Source organism: Narcine bancroftii, chromosome 7, assembly GCF_036971445.1.
Source record: "Narcine bancroftii isolate sNarBan1 chromosome 7, sNarBan1.hap1, whole genome shotgun sequence".
Classification (NCBI taxonomy): Eukaryota; Metazoa; Chordata; class Chondrichthyes; order Torpediniformes; family Narcinidae; genus Narcine; species Narcine bancroftii.
Window position 1 is genome coordinate 38,190,391 of NC_091475.1, and position 19,782 is coordinate 38,210,172.

Sequence of the window (19,782 nt, forward strand, 5' to 3'; positions counted from 1 at the left end):
GACCAAGACAGAGCGGAATGGAAATAGGCACCACAATAAATATTTCAGTTCACCACTCCACTAGATTGCAAAAAAAATAATTACCTGTTGATGAACCCAGCAACTGAGGCAAAGGATACAAAGGGTTCAGATGGAAGCCTGAAGTAGAGGGATGGCTCTGCCTCAGAAGCAGGAAAGAGGTTACTTTTTCCCCCAGCTGTATTAACAATGCAGATAACAAGTTTAAGCTGACATAAAGTGCTAATTATTCAACAGCAGTTAAATCAATGAAAACACATTAAGATCTGAATCTGGAAAAAGAGAAACTCTGTTAAGTAATTCCACCAGCATAAAATAGGGCAGAAAGAGGCTTTAATCAATTATCTGATCCTGACTGAGGATCCATTAAAGGGACACTGTTATCAATCAAACACTATTTGATCAGTAGTTTGTTCTTTTTGCTCAGATTGGTGAATGTGGTTCTCCCAACTATATTCCTGTAGTATTTTTGCAACTTTTGTGGTTCTTTCCATTTATAAATTTGTCAAAACTCATTCCAACAAAGACATTGCCCCTTTAAGACTCTCTGGGAAAGACACTTTGGGTCAATTATCCCTCTCCAATTTGATACTAATGATAACAAGCATCATTAAAATAAAATTAAATAGGTGACTTTATTCTGTGTAAACCTAGTGCCTTTCTTTAAAATTCTGACATCATTAAATACCAGTTTTGTTGTGGGTTTAATGCAATGGCACAAAAACAAGTCTCTTGATACTAGCCCACTTTCAAGTGAGGATTAGTCACTACACATAAAGTTTCTCTTAAATTTACTGCTGAATTTATAAGCCTCTGATATTGGACTCTGCTACAGATTTAAAAAAACATTCTCGGTGGTGTTTTTGAAGATGGTTTATGTTCATTCAGAAATATCCTTTTCTGGATAAAAACACAACAGGCAAGTAATATAAACAGCTCATTTTTAGAAATGTGGCTGTTCATCAATTGATACACATTTATAACATGAACATTTATTGAAATTGTCATCATTAACCAATGTTATTATTCAATCTAATAGAACATTATAGCACAGAAATCAGGCCCTTCAGCCCTTCTAGTTGTGTTGACCTATTATTCTACCTAGTCCCACTGACCTCCATACATCTCACATCATGTACCTGTCAAAATCTTCTTTAAATATTAAAAGTGAGCCCACATTTACCACTTCATCTGGCACCTTATTCCACACTCAATGTTCCCTTTAAACTTATTCCCTTTTCACCATTACCCCGTGTGATCAGAAGCGGAGAGGATGAGCATATTAAAGTTCCTAGGAGTTACTATCTTGGAGGATCTTTCCTGGACCCAACCCACTAATGGCATTGTGAAGAAAGCACATCAGCGCCTCTACTTTCTCAGGAGTTTGCAGACTTTTGGTATGATACCAGAAACCCTGGTGAACTACTACAGATGTGTGGTGGAAAGTGTGCTGACCAGCTGCATCATGGTCTGGTATGGGGACACCAATATCCCTGAGCGCAAAAGCCCTCCAAAAGATAGTGGACACAGCTCAGGACATCACAGATAAAATGCTCCCCACAATCGAGAACATCTACAGGGAACGCTTCCGTCACAGAGCAGCAGCAATCAAGATTTCACACCAGCCAGTACACATTCTGTTTTCACTGCTACCATCGGGAAAGAGGTATAGGTACCACAAGACTTGCACCATCAGGTTCAGAAACAGCGGCTACCCCTCCACCATCAGACGCCTCAACAACAAACTCAATTAGGTCTCATTTAAGGAGGGGGAAGGGTGGGATGGGTTTATGTTTCAGATTATTTTGATATTATTTCTATGTATCGTTTCTATGTTATTTGAAAATTTTAAATAAAGTTTTTAAAAAATAAAAAAAGGATTAATTTAAGGTGCTCTTTGACTTTTTAAAAATTCTCTCTGTATTGCACAGTCAGTTTGTTTAGATTCATTATCTGTTTACAGTTCTTTATTTGTTTACATGTATATGCTGCATACAGTTTCTTCCACTACCTATAAGTGGTAATTCTGCCTCACTCGCAGAAAAAAATAAGCTCAGGGTTGTGTGTGATATATGTACTCTGACAATAAATCTGAAATCTATCCTTTGATTTGTATTTCAACTAACCTCAGTGTGAAAGCCTTTTTGTATCAACTCAATCTATACCCCTCATCCCTCATAAATGTGCATACCTCTATCAAATCTCCCTTCATTATTCTACGCTCCAGGGAATAAAGTCCTAACCTGTTTAGCCTTTCCCTGTGAGTCAGTCCCTCAAGTCCCAACAGCATCCTAGTAAATCTTCTCTGCACTCTTTCAATCTCATTGATATCTTTCCTGTAGTTAGATGACTAAAACTGCACAAAATACTTCAATTTTGGCTTCACCAATGTCTTATACCTGTACAACTTTACCATAACCTCCCAACTCCTACATTCAATACTTTGATTTATGAAGGCAAATGTGCAAAATATTCAGAAGTCAAGCAACCGATGGCCTCAAGCAATGGGCAAAAAAATATGGAAAATAAATAGGTAAAAAATGTGGAAGTTTAAAATTGGCACGCCTCTCCAACAGTTTGCCAATCACGCACCATGCAATCTCAAGCAACCAGAAAATCTACTTATCCGACATCTGCCAATCCCCATAGGTGTTGAATACACTTTTGATTTTCAGACAAAAAAAAAACACCATTACGGTGCCAGGTTCGAATCCGGCATTCTCCATGTATCACACTTGGTGCTCCTTTATCCTCACACATTCCAAAGACGCATGGGGTTAGTAGATTAAGTGGTCACATAGGTGTACATAGGCAGTGCGAGGCTGTGGGCAAGAAGAGCCTATTACCATGCTGTATCTCTAACTAAATTATGTGTACATTGTGTTGTGGCACTTAATACATTGTTCTATTAACCATATAACAGTTTTCAGTGTGGAAACAGACCATATCAGCCCTTAGAGCCTGTGCCAGTTCACTTTAACAACTCCACTAGTTCCCCCCTCCTACTCTCCGCCCATAACCTTCCAACCCCCTCATATAAATGTATACATCCAACCTTCTCTTAAATGACAGAAAGGACCCTGCCGCAACTATCTCCTCTGGAAGATCATTCCATTCTGCCACCGCTCTCTGAGTGAAGAAGCATCCTCTAACATTTCTCCTAAAATTTTGCCCCCTTACCCTTAAATTATGCCCTCTTGTTCCAACCTCCCCTGCCCTCAGGGGAAAGAGTCTACTCACATCTAACCTATCTATTCCCTTCATAATTTCAAATACCTCTGTCAAATCCCCTCTCAACCGTCTATGTTCCAATAAATAAAGTCCCAGTCACCTTAATCTTTCTCTGTACTCTAGATGTTGTAAGCCAGGCAACATTCTTGTAAATCTTCTCTGCACCCTCTCCACCTTATCTATATCATTCCTATTAATCTACCATTAGTTGGGTTTTGTGTTGTCATCAACAAAGCATATTCTGTTACTTGCCTTTTGAATAGAAATACAGTAAAACTTCAATAATCCAGCACACGGTGCAGGTCAAGAAGATTGTAAATAATTCAATTTTACTCCTATTAATACTTGAACATGTAGTGGTTACTACGGTAGAGCTACTAAAGTAATACAAATACACACGCCAGATTAGTCAACTCAAGACTGACTTATGTTCTTCTATACCCCGCATGTCCCGGGCTCCACAGGTGAACACTTACCTAACAGAGCTGTACTGCATGCTGGAAAATGGTGCGTTGTCCTGCTGAGTATCCCGCCGGAAGGTGCAGGATGCTCACAAGAATCTATTTAAACCTGCCGGTCCTGTGGATCGAAAGCACTCCAATAGCAATGTCCCACCTTGTCCCGTGGAGCCCGGGACATGAGGGGTATAAAAGAAGATGGTTAAAACCTGAATAAAGTCAGTCTTGAGTTGACTAATCTGGCTTGTGTGTTTGTATTACTTTAGTAGCTCTACCATAGTAACCGCTACAAACACATTCTTATTTCACTTTTCTTACATATTATACAGTTGTATTACCAAATTTCTAGTGAACCAATGTAATAACCTCAGCTCTGGCCTCTGGTCATTTTTCTGACCTCTGGTGTTCTGGATCCCAAGCTCAGTTCCAGCCACATATCCAAAGTGAAGTCCAGACCTCTGCCCCAACCAAACTCTAGACCCCTGCCTCTGGCTGCACACCCTGTTTCACTCTAAACCCCGACTCACATCCTGGAGTCATGAATGAACAAGATGCCAGACCACAAATCTTCTGAGGAATCATTTGCAGGATTATGAACATTATACTCTGGAGAAAATATCAGATTTCTTCAGGTGTATTCTCCGCCAAGAATGCACCTGCAGAAGCGGATTCAGACCTGTGGAATGGTCGTTTAGGTGGCAGCGCTGAAAGCGCAGCGCTAGCCACCTGCAAGGGACAGCTGCACGGGAGGTGCCTCGGAGCGCTCCTGTCCCTTTGGGCTGTCAGGGTTGGGATGGCTGGCTGTCAGAGCTGGGGCAGCCAGCACGGGCTGTCCCCATACTGATCCCACTGCCCCGCTTTCTCCCCACAGCCCTATATCAGTCCCCACACTGTGGGGACATCCCGCGCCGGCCGCCCCACAGTGTGGGGACTAATACAGGGCTGTGGGGAGAGAGCGGGGAAGTGGGATCAGTATGGGAACAGCCCATGCCAGCTGCCCCAGCACTGACAGCCTGTGCTGGCTGCCCCTGCCCTTACGTCCCGCAACGGGAGGCAGGGGCAGCTGGGAGGGGCTGTCAGACGCTCACCAGCTGATTGTCATCCCCTTAGCAGCCACTCTTAGGCAGCTGCATTCATGTGCTGGTGGGGGGGGACCTCAGTGCTCTGGCGATTATCCCTCCCAGTGGAGGGTTACAAAGTTCACCTCACATGCGCCTCCTGCGCTTTCAAGTGACCTCCCAACAGCCACATATGGGCATAATATGCAGCTTTACTCCAGGAGAGTTTGGCCACCTGAAAGTGCCTATAGATAGTTTAAATATGCACCTTTATAGCTTCTTTTAAGAAAGCATGAACAGAGAACATATTTTGGACATTTGCTAAAAATATCAGAAAGGAAAGTCTTGCTGTTTTGTGACCCTGGATCTGAAAATTTGTCTGAGCAAAGCAAATTTCAAAAGTATGACCATTACAAAAGACTTTGATAGTACAACAGCTTTCACAGAGGCCTCAAAACTCTTAGCACTATGTTGGTTTGGCAGCATCAATACATATCCAGACGAGAAGATTCCAGAATTTCACATAAGTATCTTTAATTATCTGATTTATTATAAACCATCTTTGACAAAAGCTATCAGTTTTGAGACCATATTTATAGGATATGGTTTTTACTGTAAATGTCTACTTGTCTTAATAATATGGTTATTATCCATAAAGAGCGGCCCAGGTTTCTGAAAGATCTAAGGGTAGATAAGTCTTCCAGACAAAATGAATGCACACTTGGATTCTGAAAGAAGTAGCTATAGAGATTGTGGAGGTATTAGTAATGATCTTCCAATAATTAATAGATTCTGGCATAGTTCTGGAGGACTGGAAAATTGCAAAGATCATTCCACTATTTAAAATGGGAGAGAGGTAGTAGAAAGACATCAAAGTCTTACTGTCATCAGCTTGTGTGTGGTTAGGTGCTGCCACATGGTGGTACTGGTGTAAACAGTGATGGAACTTTATGGCTAGAGAACTTTGAACAATTTTCCTTTTGTATTTATTTTATTGTGTGAATAAAGTTTATGTTTGGTTGAGGTTTTATGGGATTGAAAAGATGATAAATACATGTGAAGCCATGTTGCTTTCACCCTTTTCTACCAGTTTTGCTCCTGCCTCACTAATTGACAGAAGCTCCAGACTATGACCGTAACATTTGTAATGGACACATCCTCTTCGCAGAAACAACGTCATTTTAAAATCCGGGTTTCAAAACGCAGACTGGGATATCGAATGAAAATTCTATTTTAAATCATTTTAAGCTATTATTCTTTAATATTGTATCAAATATTTTAAAATGAACTTCCATAATTTAGTTGACCAGTTTTTAATATACCATTCCAATGCAATCTTGCTTATATTCACAGGTGACTATTCTAACCTTTCTTTTTGAATCAACTCGCATTTATAACATGGAACTCTCATGTTCATGGAAGTCCCATGAAAGCTTCTACAGTTCAGTGTTTTCGATTCATTCATTGGCTGCAGATCCAAGGGCGCCAGCAGTAGGAGCACGAGGGGGCTGCGGGTGACCTCATCAGGGGGGCGTCACCGAAAGAATCATGTGGTTCCTGAAACCAGGGAGGGCTCCAGAGAGCGCGTCTGCAGCAGGCAGGCAGCACCCCCCGCCCCCCCAACCCCACGCAGTTATCCAACAACCCCGCTCACATTTGCCCTGGCTGCGGAGAAAATTTAAAATTTCCAAGTGCAAGGGGGCTTTGGAGATCTTGGGCAGGACATCCTCAAGCAGGGGTGTGGGCCACATAAAGAAACATTGCCGCTCCCGCCCGGCGTCGTTTCCATTGTAAGCGGGTTGTGGATGCAGGTTGCGGGACGCCAATCTGTCTTTGCCCCCCTCCCCTCCTGATCACTGGGGGCGATGGAAGTCTGGGGAGTGGGACACAGGGCAGGCTGCAAGGAGATCAGCGAGGTATTAACTGGAAAATCTCGGCCGGGGCGGTGGGCCTGTCATCGCAGGGGCAGGGCCAGGGCGGGCGCCCGGCCAGCAGGGCCTTCCAGCGGACAGCCAGTGCGGGCTGTGATAGCTCTGCTGGCCGCCGGCACCTCATCGGGCCATTTCGGCCTTCGGGGCCGCTCGTCGGCGCCAAATGCTCAATGGGCAAAATGGCCGTCTTTCCTACCCATAAGCCCACACGCAGCTGAAACCGTTCTGCGATACCCTGGCTGGCGTTGGCGGAGCGATTCCAGCTGCGTGAGGGATTGTGGGTAGGGAAGACGGCCATTTTGCTCATTGAGCAGCCTCCAGGTGCCGCTTGCGTGCTGGAACGGCCGCGAAGCAGCCAGCATCGGGCTAGTGACTCGAATGTTGACGGGTGAGGCGAGGACAGTGGTGCCCCGGTTCTGTGTCCCACCTGCCATACCCGAGATACGCCTATGGTCACTGGCCAAACAATATTAAGCCCGTCAGTGTTCGACCAGTTACACTTCAAGAAACATGGGTTTTTAGACCAGAAACCCCCCCCGTCCCAACGAAAATTAATTTCCTATCAAAATAGCTGTCCGACACCACTGAACTAACTGTTGACATTACAGTAGTTTGTTGATGTGCTCACATATTACAGTAGGCAATTCTGTATCTGCTGCTCTTAAATTTAAATAAATAGCACCGCCATCCAGTGTTGAAACTAAGAAGTGCAATGTACATACAGTGCAATTTATCGTTGGAGACCATGCTAACGGGCTGAGGTTGGTCCACAGGCCATAGTTTGGCCACCCCTACCCCACCCTTCAGGTTGAGTTGGTGGTGAAGAAGGTGATTACAACTGAGATCAATGTTAATATTGTTAACATTGACGCTGATAATGTTGAGAACTGAGCTTAAGTTTGAAAAATCATAAATAAAATATTTTTTAAAAAAAGATGAATGCAATGTACAAAGGTGAGATCCCTCTGGGAGGACCCGGGGAACACTCTGGAAAAAAAATTACAAAAGTGGATTTTCCACAGGATCCGAAGTTGTACCTTCTGGAAGATATTGGGGACGTGGAGTTTAGACTGGCCAAATGTCAAATTCAGTTTGTGATGGTCACCTTATCAGTAGCCAGGAAGTGTGTAGCGGTTACATGGAAGTCTGACTCCCACTTGAATACCACACAATGGAATATTGTGAGTTGTATTCACCTGGAGAAAATTACTTATAATCTAAGGAGGAAATGTGACACATTTGTTAGAGTGTGCCATCCCTATCTGAAATACATTAGTATGCAATTTTGACTACCCCCCCCCCCCTCAAAATCTGGGTATTGTAACAATCTGTCCCAGCAGGGAAACAAGTGGGATTAAGGAAGTAGGACATGACAAAGATGACATCCTTTTTCAGTTTTGTTTTGAGTTCTTTCTTTTTTATTCCTTACCTTTTGTTATTTAGTCACCCTAGTTGTTTTTTACCTAGGCTTTTTCCTAGGTTTCTGTAAGGGCTGTTGACCCCAGCTGGTATTTGTATCTATAATTTATATGGCTATATTCTCAGTTGTATTGGGATAGTTGTGGGGGGGGGGGGGGTGGTGGGGAGAGGACCTATAAATACAGACTCTTTAGGTTATATGAGTGTTGAAAAGGATTGTATTGTTCATTTGAATTATTTTGAATCCAAGAAAATCAAAAATAAATTTTTTAAAAATAAGAAGATGGATGGCATTCCTATCTAGAGAAAAAGGATATAAGAGCAGGGACGTGATGTTGAGATTCTGGTGAGGCCTCATTCAGCATTTAGGGTGCAGTTTTGGGGTTCTTGGCATTGGAGTGGGTTCCAAGAAGGTTCACAAGAATGATTCATGGAATGAAAGGATTAGCATGTGAGCCACATTTGAGGCTCTTGGATTATACACCTTGGAGTTCAGAAGAATGAGAGGGACTTCATAGAAGCATTTCAAATGTTGAAAGAATACATGTGGCAAAGTTGTTTCCCATGGTGTGGGAGTCTAAATACAAGAGGCCACAATTTCAGGATTGAAGGGTGCCCATTTAAAACACAATTTCAGAGGAATTTATTTAGCCAGAAATTTTGCTGCCACATTTGACTGTGGAGGCCAGGTCATTGGTTGTATTTAAGGCAGAGATTGATACATATCTGAATAGCCAGGGTATCAATGGTTATGGGGAGAAGGTAGGGAAGTGGAGCAGAGGGTGAGGCAAATCCCTGGGTGTCAACATCTCCGAGGATCTGTCTTGGAGCCTCCAGTGGCTATACTTTGTCAGGTGTTTGTGGAGATTCAGTGTGTCACTAAAGACTCTTAAAAACCTCTACAGGTCTACCATGGAGAGCATTCTGGCTGGTTGTATCACTGACTGGTATGGAGGTGCCAGGGGACAGGACAAGAAAAAACTCGAGGGTTGTTAACTCGGCCCGCAACATCACAGGCACCAAATTTCACTCCATTGAGACATCTACGAAAGGTGGTGTCTAAAAAAAATGCAGCCTCTGTCCTCAAGGACCCCCACCACCCAGGCCATGCCCTCTTCACTCTGCTACCATCGGGAAAAAGGTGCAGGAACCTAAAGACGAGCACTCAGCGGCACAAGGACAGCTTCTTCCCCACTGTCATCAGATTCCTGAATAATGAACCACAGACACTGCCTTACTTTTTGCGCAGTAATTCTTTTTTTATTTATTGTTGTAAGGTGGTTTAAATGAGTGTTTTCACTTTGATGCTGCTGCAAAACAACGAATTTTGTGAATTAATCATGATAATAAATTCTGATTCTGGGATCAGCTCATGAAGGAATGGTGGAAATACTCAACAGTCTGAATGGCTCCTATATCTTATGGTCTTATGGAACGTAGGTAGAATAAAGTTCTGATAATGTAAATAGGTAATTGATGACGGGTGAGCTTTTATTGGTCTGATGGGCCTGTTTTGGAGCTAGATAACTTGCCGACCCGGGCATGGCCCAAGTTGCTTTCATTACTTGATTGCTTTTGTGTAAAGCCACAGGAAGCTTTAGGTCATTCAGGAGCTGAACTACTTACATTTGAAGAGTCTGTCCTTTCATGTCTTGTGGAAATATTGTCAACTTTCCTAGATGAGGTAAGCTTATTGATTTTCTTCTGCATGTGTTTTCAAGACAATGCAAAATCAATGCACAATGTAGACTCAATTGCATCTGGATCGATATGACTGAGCAGCACAAGATCTATGAAACCTGGAAATATTTCAGCTGCACTGGGCGACATGGGAGCACTCCAAGTTCTGGAGGCAGGCGATCTGGATCTAGAGCAGCTGAATCAAAGCCCAAATGTACTGTAGTATCAGAAACTATATCATCAAAGAACTTTCCATCAAGGCCCACCAATGAACAGATAATCAATAGGTGTCTACCACCAGGCACAGTACAGACTAATGATGTGCCTGCCAGGACATCCTATAAGACCCCATGTAAATGAAGTTTGGGTGATGATGTTGGAGGAATTTGATTCTGAAATGGATGATTCCATTGATGATGCTGGAGATTCACAAGATGAAATCTGCAAGACTATCAAGGAGATCTTTGGATATGAATGAACCAAATACAAGGATAAAAGTGACTGGAGATTTAAAGGTGTGAAAAATTTGGTGGAGATTTAAAGGTGTGAAAAATTTGGGAGATTGTTTAAAAGAGGGTAAATTTTGATCTTTTAATCAGATGAGGGACAGTTTTGGTATTTTTTTTTTTCTTGCACTAATTTTTATTTATTTTGTAAGGTGGTTTATAATAATGTTTGCACTGTCAAAACAATACATTTCGTAACATGTTTTTTTTTTTAATTTTTTTTATTTTTCACACCATAAATCACATTAGCCATGATATACACTATTTCTTTTTCACACATATACAGTGACTTTTTCTCCCCCCCCCCTTTGGACAGTTTTGGTATTGATAAGAACTCTTTGTTTCTCTATTATCAAATTCGATCTTTGGTAAACTGTATGTTTGGTAGAGATATGATTTTACCTGAAATGACTAAATTTGAGACTTTTCTTATGAAGGTACCAGAGAAGGGTTATATTTCATTTATGTATCAAATATTACAGGATGGTATGGATAAAAAGGGTTGGGATAGATCAAAAAGTAAATGGGAAGTGGATATTGGTTTTATTTTTTCCGAGGATGATTGGTTAGATATCTGTTATGATAGTGTAACTAGATTGATAAATGCACGTTATGCAATGATTAGCTATAATTTTTTACATCAATTATACTTAACACCTGAAAAATTAAAAAAGTATGGTTTTCATGAATCAGATTTGTGTTTTAGATGTGGTAATTCAATTGGAACTTTTTTTCATGCTGTTTGGTCATGTATACATATACAATCTTTTTGGAAGAAAATTCAATTGTTTTTAGAATACCTGTATAAGATTAAGATACTTTTAGATCCGACAGTATTTTTGTTGGGTAGTTTGCAACCTCTGAAAGGCTTGGGATTAGATAAGTTTCAGCTTGCTTTTGTATATTTAGCTTTATCTGTAGTGAAAAAATGTATTGCTAGTACGTGGAAAGATACAAATATGATTGATATTAATAGATGGCATAATGAGATGAGATATTGTTTAATAATGGAAAAAATTACGTATGTTTCGCGTGATAATTATAGTTTTTTTATTAATAGGTGGTTGCTATACTCAGAATATTTACATTTCAATTTATGTTGATTAGATCTTAATATGTATGTTTAATTTTCTTTAATATTTTTTTCCTTTTTCTTTCGTTATGGCTCTCCTTAGGAGAGTTGGCTGAAGGGGGGGGGGGTTCTTTTCTTTTTTTTCTTCTATATATGTTATGTACTATTTGTTTTTTGAACAAATAAATAAAGTTAAAAAAAAAGGATGAAAGTGACTACGATTTTTGATATTTTGAAAGTAGCTGGAGAGAACAGCAGAAAGAGGAAGCCAAAAGCTTGCGATTGGGTACAATGGAGGATACAGAAGAAATGAGAAAAGAGGAAGAACTAAAAAAGTGGATGAAAGCTAAGAAGCAGAAGCTTTAGTTCATTGTAAACATTGAGCAAACTTATTTATTATATTTTTATAAAAATTAGTTATATTTCAAAGGTAATATGCACTAAAGAAAGAAATTTATTGATACACTGGAATTTCCTGATTGACCAATTCAAGAGAAAAGATAAATTTAGATTAAAAGGAAGCTGTGCTGAAAGTGGAAGTAATTTTATGTAATTGAACCGCCAAGTTTTTTTTCCTGTTCCCAGTTAGGCATTAGGCATGCTGTTCTTTTAGTTTACGTGTCATAAATTTTTATATTGGCCCAGACCTTGATAACTCCAGCATATGAACTTGTGTGCTATGTCTATTTATCATATGCAGGTTTAAGGGCTTAAACCCTTACACATCTTAAACTGCAGCAAATAACATCCAACTTTTTTGATCTACAATTTGTTCCAGGGGTGGGTAATGCTTTTAAAATCTCTGGCATCCCCAATTGAACCCTGGCTCCGATGTAAAGTTAATTTATTTCTTTTGCCTATGGATTTGTAGTCCAAATCTCTATATTAAATTTGAAACACCAAAGTACCTTGGTGCGGTAGTTGAGGGGGGGGGGAGTTGAAAGAACCCAAGACATGATTTTTTTCCTATACAGTAATCTATAGGATTTTGAATACTTTATATTTTTCTGCTGTGCCATCAGTCATTTTTTTCAACAAATACCATAATTTGTTCCTCTTTGTTATTTCATGTTTTTAACCAACTCAATTTTATCATATATCCTCTATGTTAATCCCCTACATTTGGTAGTCAGGGGTTTTAATGTTAAAGCAAAAGACACTTTTTTGCAGCTATGTTGATTGTTTGCTCTCTGCCAAGTGAGTTGTTACTCCTTTGGGAATGCTAATAGCTGATAATGGATGCCGAACATTGATAATATTTCAATCTGCCTTGATTGGGACAGTATTTTTTTTCAAGAAAATAACATAATAATGGCTGCAATTTATTTGAACCTGCATCTTGTGTTAGTGAAAGGATTAAAGATTACAATTTTAAAATACTGATATAAATTTTGTACACTTTTTGAGTAAAATACAAGTTCAGATGCATTAAATATAATTGATATTCTGTAAAATAAATATTTATTACATAATTATTACAGAGATCTGTGTTGTGTAGTAGCCTATGTTTTGTGTGGTTTTATGTTAAAAAGTGACAGTTTGCCTTAAAGAGCCAAGGTGAAGGTGGACTGCTGAGAGAGTGGGAGACGGACTGGACGTGTGCAGAAAATTATCTAAAAATTTCTGGACTTAGACGATTAACCACCACTGGGAGTGCTGTGGAGTGGAAGAAGGTCTGTCTGGAGGACAGTTTAGAATGTTGGGATTTCAAAAAGGATGGACATTCTGAAGGCAGCCAGAAGGATCCAGACCAAGCCAGTGGTTCCATTCTCTGCAAGCAACACAAGACAACTTTGAATTTTGTGCTCTCTCTCTCTCTCTCTCAAAGATCTTTTGGCTTCAGTTTACCAAGCAAACTGAATTTTGTTTATGATCTTTGCTTTGGTTGAGATCGATGTTTTGTGAGTCTTGTGTGTTTTGTGTCTAAGTTTTTCTGTGGGCTGGTTGGAAGTGTAGCTTAGACTTTGATTATGTATATTACATTTAGGCTGGGGAAATTATTAGTTTTACACTGTTTTAGAAATTTGCATAGTAACCAGTGGGCATTGTTGTAAAAGGGGGTGGGGGAGGGGAATTTTGAATTAAAGTTTGAAGGTGAATTTTTTGTTAATAAAGTAATTGTTCATCTTTACCCCTGTGTGATATGCCTTCTTTGTGGTTGCTGGTTTGATCTTGTAACATAATTTTTTTTAAAAGAAATGGCAAGGGTGAAAGGACAGTTTTGGCAATTACAGTATATACAGACCTCCAAACAGTAACTGGGATGTGGACAACAAATTACAACAGCAAATACAAAAGCTGTGTCAGAAGGGCAATGTTATGGTGGTCATAGGGGATTTTAACATGCAAGTAAATTGGGAAAACCAGGTTGGGGTCTTAAGAGAGAGAGTTTACAGAGTGCCTACAAGATGGCTTTTCAGTGTAGCTTCTTGATGAGCCCACAAAGGGAACAGCTGTACTGGATTGGGTACTGTGTAATGCAACAGAGGTGATTAGAGAGCATAGAGTAAAGGAACCGTTTGGGGGAAGTGATCACAATGTTTGTGAAAGTGGTATGTATACCACCAAATACACAATGACAGCACCTATGGTTTGCCTCATTTTGAATCATTTAAGTTTATTATCACATGTTCCTAAGTACAATGAGAATGTTTTGCATGCAATCCAGTTAATCAACCCAGAGCACAGCAATTAAAAACACCGTGCAGAGATACAGAAAGAGATCATTCGATCAGATTACAGATTTCAGATTTATTGCCAGGGTACATATATGACACCACACACAACCCTAAGGTTCTTTTTCCTGCAGGCGTGGCAGAATTATCATTTACTGATAGTGCAAAAAAAAGCCATACAGAGTATAAACATGTAAATAAATAAAAGAACTGTAAACAGATAATGGATGTAAACAAACTGTGCAATACAGAGAGAATAAAAAAGAAAATCAATAAAGTGCTCTGCAGTCCTTAAATGAGTCTCTGAATTTGTCATTGAGGAGTCTGATGGTGGAGGCGTATCAGCTGTTCTTGAACCTGGTGGTGCGAATCTTGTGGCACCTACACCTCTTTCCTGATGGCAGCAGTGAGAACAGAACGTGTGCTGGGTGGTGTGGGATTTTTGATGATTGCTGCTGCTCTTCAATGGCAACGTTTCCTGTAGATGTACTCAATAGTGGGGAGGGTTTTGCTTGTGATGTCCTGGGCTGTGTCCACTACCTTTTGAAGGACTTTATGCTCAGGAATATTGGTGTCCTCATACCAGATGGTGATGCAGCTAGTCAGCACACTTTCCACCACACCTCTGTAGAAATTTGTCAGGTTTTCTAGTGTCATACTGTTAGAAATAGAAGTACCTTTAAAGAAATTGCTCGAGACAAAAATTGAGAACAAAGAACATTTATTTTACAACAATGCAAAGTTGGGTGCTTCCCCTTACCCTGGGAATACACACATACACTGGGGCTCACCCAACTTTTATACAGTTGATTTCAGTATAGGAATACCCTCCCCCTTACATTCTTCTGCCTCCTGCTGGAGAGGTTTGGCATTAGGCAATCCTGCCTGCCTACGTGCAATTTCAGTATACTTGGAGGACCAGGGGGTATCCTGTCGGTGTCCCTTCATGTTATTGTCCTTATTCACACCTTCCTGATTCTCGGGGCTACAGTCTCTTGATATGCAGAGTTGACTCATTCTATCTAAGGTTGGCTAATTTCATATGTATAAATCTGTGTATGGTTAGCTAATTAGATATGTAGGACTTGGTACTTCTGTCCAGGGCTAGGAGACCCTTATCTGATCCAGACTACCTCAACTTCCTACATTCTATTGTTCCTTACCACTCCTTATCTTAGTCTTATGGTCTTGTCACAAAGACTAGAAGATTCTTATGTTAATCGTGCTGACTCTGCTTTCCTGCATCCTAATCCCCAAGTTCATCCTGTTTGTACTGGTTACAGCCATTAACTGATGTATGAATTTTAGTTTCCTTCATGTTCATAATTTTAGATCAGTTTTCCCATCTCTCACAATACCAAACCTCTGCAAACTACTGACGTTCTTTCTTCATAATGCTATTGGGTCCAGGAAAAATTCTCTGAGACAGTGACTCCCAAGAACTTAAATTTGCTCACCCTCTCCACCTCTGATTCCCCCAATGATCACTGGATTGTATATCTCTGGCTTTCCTTTCCTGAAGTCAACAATCAGCTCCTTAGTTTTGGTGACAATTGAGTGCAAGGTTGTTGTTGGTACACCATTCAACCAAGTTTTCAATCTCCTTCCTGTAGGCTGACTCATCATCATCCTTTATACAGCCCACTATTGTGGTATCATCAGCAAATTTATAGATGGTGTTATCGTCGTACCAAGCCACACAATTGTAGCTGTAAAATGAGTAGAGCAGGGGACTAAGAACATAGCCCCATGGTGCTCAGGTACTGATGGAGATTGTGGAAGAGAAGTTCTTACCAATCTTCACTGATTGTGGTCTGGAGGTGAGGAAATCCATGATCCAATTACACAGTGGGGTGTTAACACCCAGGTTTTGGAGTTTGCTGATCAGTTTTGAGGGGATGATGGTATTAAATGTTGAACAGAGCAAAGGCCACATTATTTTACCAGGGAGGTTCATTCAGGAGTCTGACGTCAGTGGGAAAGAAACTGGTGCATAATCTTTGTAAATCTTCCCAACAGGAGAAGGAAGAGTATGGTTGGGGTGGAATGAGTCTTTTTACATGATTCCTGATATCCTGAGGCAGTAGGTGTTGTCGATGGACTCAATAGAGGAGAGGAGGGAGAGTTTGTGTGAGGATCTGTATTGTTTTCACAACTCTACCTTGGAAACAGGACAGGAAACTGTCAGCAAGGAGGGGTACAATTACAGTTTTTTCAACTTGCTCAACATCTGATGAATATTTGGAATGAGATGAGGGAGAAGGTAGCATATGCTATTATAAAATTGAAAAGGCTTTTAGACAAGAATGGAAAGGAGTAAAGGGATATGGGTCTAATGTGGACAAATGAGATTTGAGTTGGTAAGCAACATGGTTGATGCAAACAATATGGGCCTAAGGGCCCTTTAGTGCACTGGGTGTTTCTATGATTCATAACACAACACAGAGAAACAGGACCGACCAGGTGCACAAGGAGCATTTGTCAAGTCCTTTGCACAAAATGTACAGCTTGGAAAGAAGCCATGAGCCTGACCTGTTGCAGCTGGTGTTTGTGTTCCATTCAAACCTCTTCCCATCTTTCCTCACTTAAATCTATCAGTGTGAGACTCTGTTCCTTTCTCTCTCATCTAGTTGTATAGCCTCTGCATGCATGCAACAATCTCATTTGTCTCAACCCCTTGATGTGAGCTAAGTTCCATGATCACAATGTGCTTTGGGCGAATGGAATTTCCCATGAATTCCCTGTTGGATTTCTTAGTGGATATCTCATATTGGCAGCCTCTGGTTATGCTCTTTCACACAAGTCCACACAATCACTCCGTTAAAATCTTTCCATTTTAAAAATCTCTACTGGTGACCCCTCATTTCTTTATCAAGCAAATGAAGCTGCATTCTCTTGTGTGTCCATGCAACAATGAAGTTGTACTCTGTTGACGTTCATATGGTGCAATAGTCTCCAAAGGCCCTCCCATTCAGTAAATACACCTGAAAGATTCATGAGTAACGTTAATAATGTGTGAGGTATATCTCTGCATGAAAGTCTTTCAACTTTCAGATTAAGTATGGAATCTAGGCTGCTGTCGTATATGCAAAATAAAAAGCATTTTCTGCTCTCACCTTCAGGACCCTGCATGTCATCAGTGTTCTAGTCTGCTGCTTCCATATGCAAATAGGTCCCAGTATCTCATCAGGAAGCATTGCCAGGAGGAGAGAGAGTGGGAGAGTGGGAGTGTGTGAGAGAGAGAGAGAGAGAGATGGGTGGAGTAGTTACCATGATTCAGCAAAGCATTCAGAGTAAATTATGTCAACAAAAACTGGGTTGGAATGTGTTCAGAGCTATCTAAAACTATCCTGGCATGATCAGTAAGTTTTGCACATGAAAGATAGTGGTGATCTGGAATAAGCTGCCAAAGGGAGTGGTGGAGATAGATACAATAACATTTAGAAAGCATTTGGAATGGAACTTAAATAGAAATGACATCCTAATGTAGGCAAATGGGATTAGCATAAAAAGATGTAATGATCGGTATGGCCAAGATGGGCTGAAAGGTCAGTTTCTATGTTGTTTTATTTCATGAACCCTCAGTTCCAGGGGAATGGATCACTGAGTTGCCATACAGTTAAGTTCAGAAAGAAAATTAAGTCCAGTAGGCAGAGTAGTCATGGGAGTGATGAGGCATATGAGAAGAATTTACCTTTTTTAATTCTGTTCACATAATAGATATGGTCAAAAAAAAAGGTAGGTCTGGCTTCAGATAAGATGCAGAAGATATTCACTGTGACGTTACCTGAATTTGGTATGTACTAACTGTAAGATGTTGAACAAACTTGGATTGTTTCTCTGCAGCATTGAAGGCTGAGGGACAATCTGATGGAAGTACAGTGCCCTCCATAATGTTTAACGCAAAGACACTTTTTTCATTTATTTGCCCCTGTGCTACACAGCTTTAAATTTATTTAATTTAAATGGACTTAGATCAGGTGTCTGACTTGGCCATTCAAGAGTTTTTCAGTTTTTAGCTTTGGAAAAACTCCTTTTTGCTTCGGCAGTACGTTTGAGATCATTGTCGTGCTGTAGGATGAAGTGTTGTCCAATGAGTTTGGAGGTATTTGCTCGAACTTGAGCAGATAAAATGTTTCTACACACCTCAAAATTCATGTGATTAAAGTGCACATTTCAGATTTTATTAAAGAATATTTGTGCGTATTTTGGTTTCTTTGGCTCGGCTTCGCGGACAAAGATTTATGGAGGGGTAAACGTCCATGTCACTGCAGGCTCGTTTGTGGCTGACAAGTCCGATGCGGGACAGGCAGACACGGTTGCAGGGGAAAGTTTGTTGGTTGGGGTTGGGTGTTGGGTTTTTCCTCCTTTGTCTTTTGTCAGTGAGGTGGGCTCTTCAAAGGAGGTTGCTGCCCACCGAACTGTGAGGCGCCAAGATGCACGGTTTGAGGCGATATCAGCCCACTGGCGGTGGTCAATGTGGCAGGCACAAAGAGATTTCTTTAGGCAGTCCTTGTAGCTCTTCTTTGGTGCACCTCTGACACGATGGCCAGTGGAGAGCTCACCATATAATACGATCTTGGGAAGGCAATGGTCCTCCATTCTGGAAACGTGACCTACCCAGCGCAGTTGGATCTTCAACAGCGTGGATTCGATGCTGTCGGCCTCTGCCATCTCGAGTACTTCGATGTTAGGGATGAAGTCGCTCCAATGAATGTTGAGGATGGAGCGGAGACAACGCTGGTGGAAGCATTCTAGGAGCCGTAGGTGATGCCGGTAGAGTACCCATGATTCAGAGCCGAACAGGAGTGTGGGTATGACAACGGCTCTGTATACGCTTATCTTTGTGAGGTTTTTCAGTTGGTTGTTTTTCCAGACTCTTTTGTGTAGTCTTCCAAAGGCGCTATTTGCCTTGGCGAGTCTGTTGTCTATCTCGTTGTCGATCCATGCATCTGATGAAATGGTGCAGCCGAGATAGGTAAACTGATTGACCGTTTTGAGTTTTGTGTGCCCGATGGAGATGTGGGGGGGCTGGTAGTCATGGTGGGAGCTGGCTGATGGAGGACCTCAGTCTTCTTCAGGCTGACTTCCAGGCCAAACATTTTGGCAGTTTCCACAAAACAGTATGTCAAGCACTGAATGTTTTGGTTTATATACACTTTAAATACATAGTTCTCCTATTTCAGGGTAGCAAAATATTTGGAACATAGCAATGTATGTGTATTAGTCATGTTTAGTACTTTGCTGCATATCCCTTGCATGCAATGACATGCTTGAAGTCTGTGATTCATAGGCATCACCAAGTGTTGAGTATTTTCTCTAGTGATGCTCTGCCAGGCCTCTACTGCAACCATCTTCAGCTCCTGCTTGTTTCGAGGGCTTGTCCTCCTAAGTTTTCTCATCAGCATATGGAAGATATGCTCAATTGGGTTTAGATCAGGTGTCTGACTTGTCCATTCATGAGTTTTCCAGATTTTAGCTTTGAAAAACTCCTTCGTTGATTTAGCGATATGTTTGGGATCATTGTCTTGCTGTTGGCTGAAGTGTCGTCCAATGAGTTTGGAGGCATTTGCTTGAACTTGAGATGTTTCTATACAACTCAGAATTCATTTTGCTACACCCATCAGCAGTTACATCATCAGTGAAGATACGTGCACCAGTACCTGTGGCAGCCAAACATGCCCAGACCATAACACCCCCACCACGTTTTGTATATGAGGTGTCAGGCTTTGCA

At 41.0% G+C, this 19,782-nt stretch overlaps 1 protein-coding gene across 1 annotated transcript in view; it reads right to left on the reverse strand.

The window, feature by feature from the left end:
* The window catches only part of rubcnl (rubicon like autophagy enhancer), a 37,348-nt gene extending 30,218 nt beyond the window's left edge, over positions 1–7,130 (reverse strand). Inside the window, 3 exon segments of the mRNA XM_069892441.1 lie at positions 85–148; positions 150–196; positions 6,893–7,130. Coding sequence (XP_069748542.1) covers positions 85–148; positions 150–196; positions 6,893–7,130 — 349 coding nt within the window.
* Positions 7,131–19,782: the final 12,652 nt, after the last annotated feature.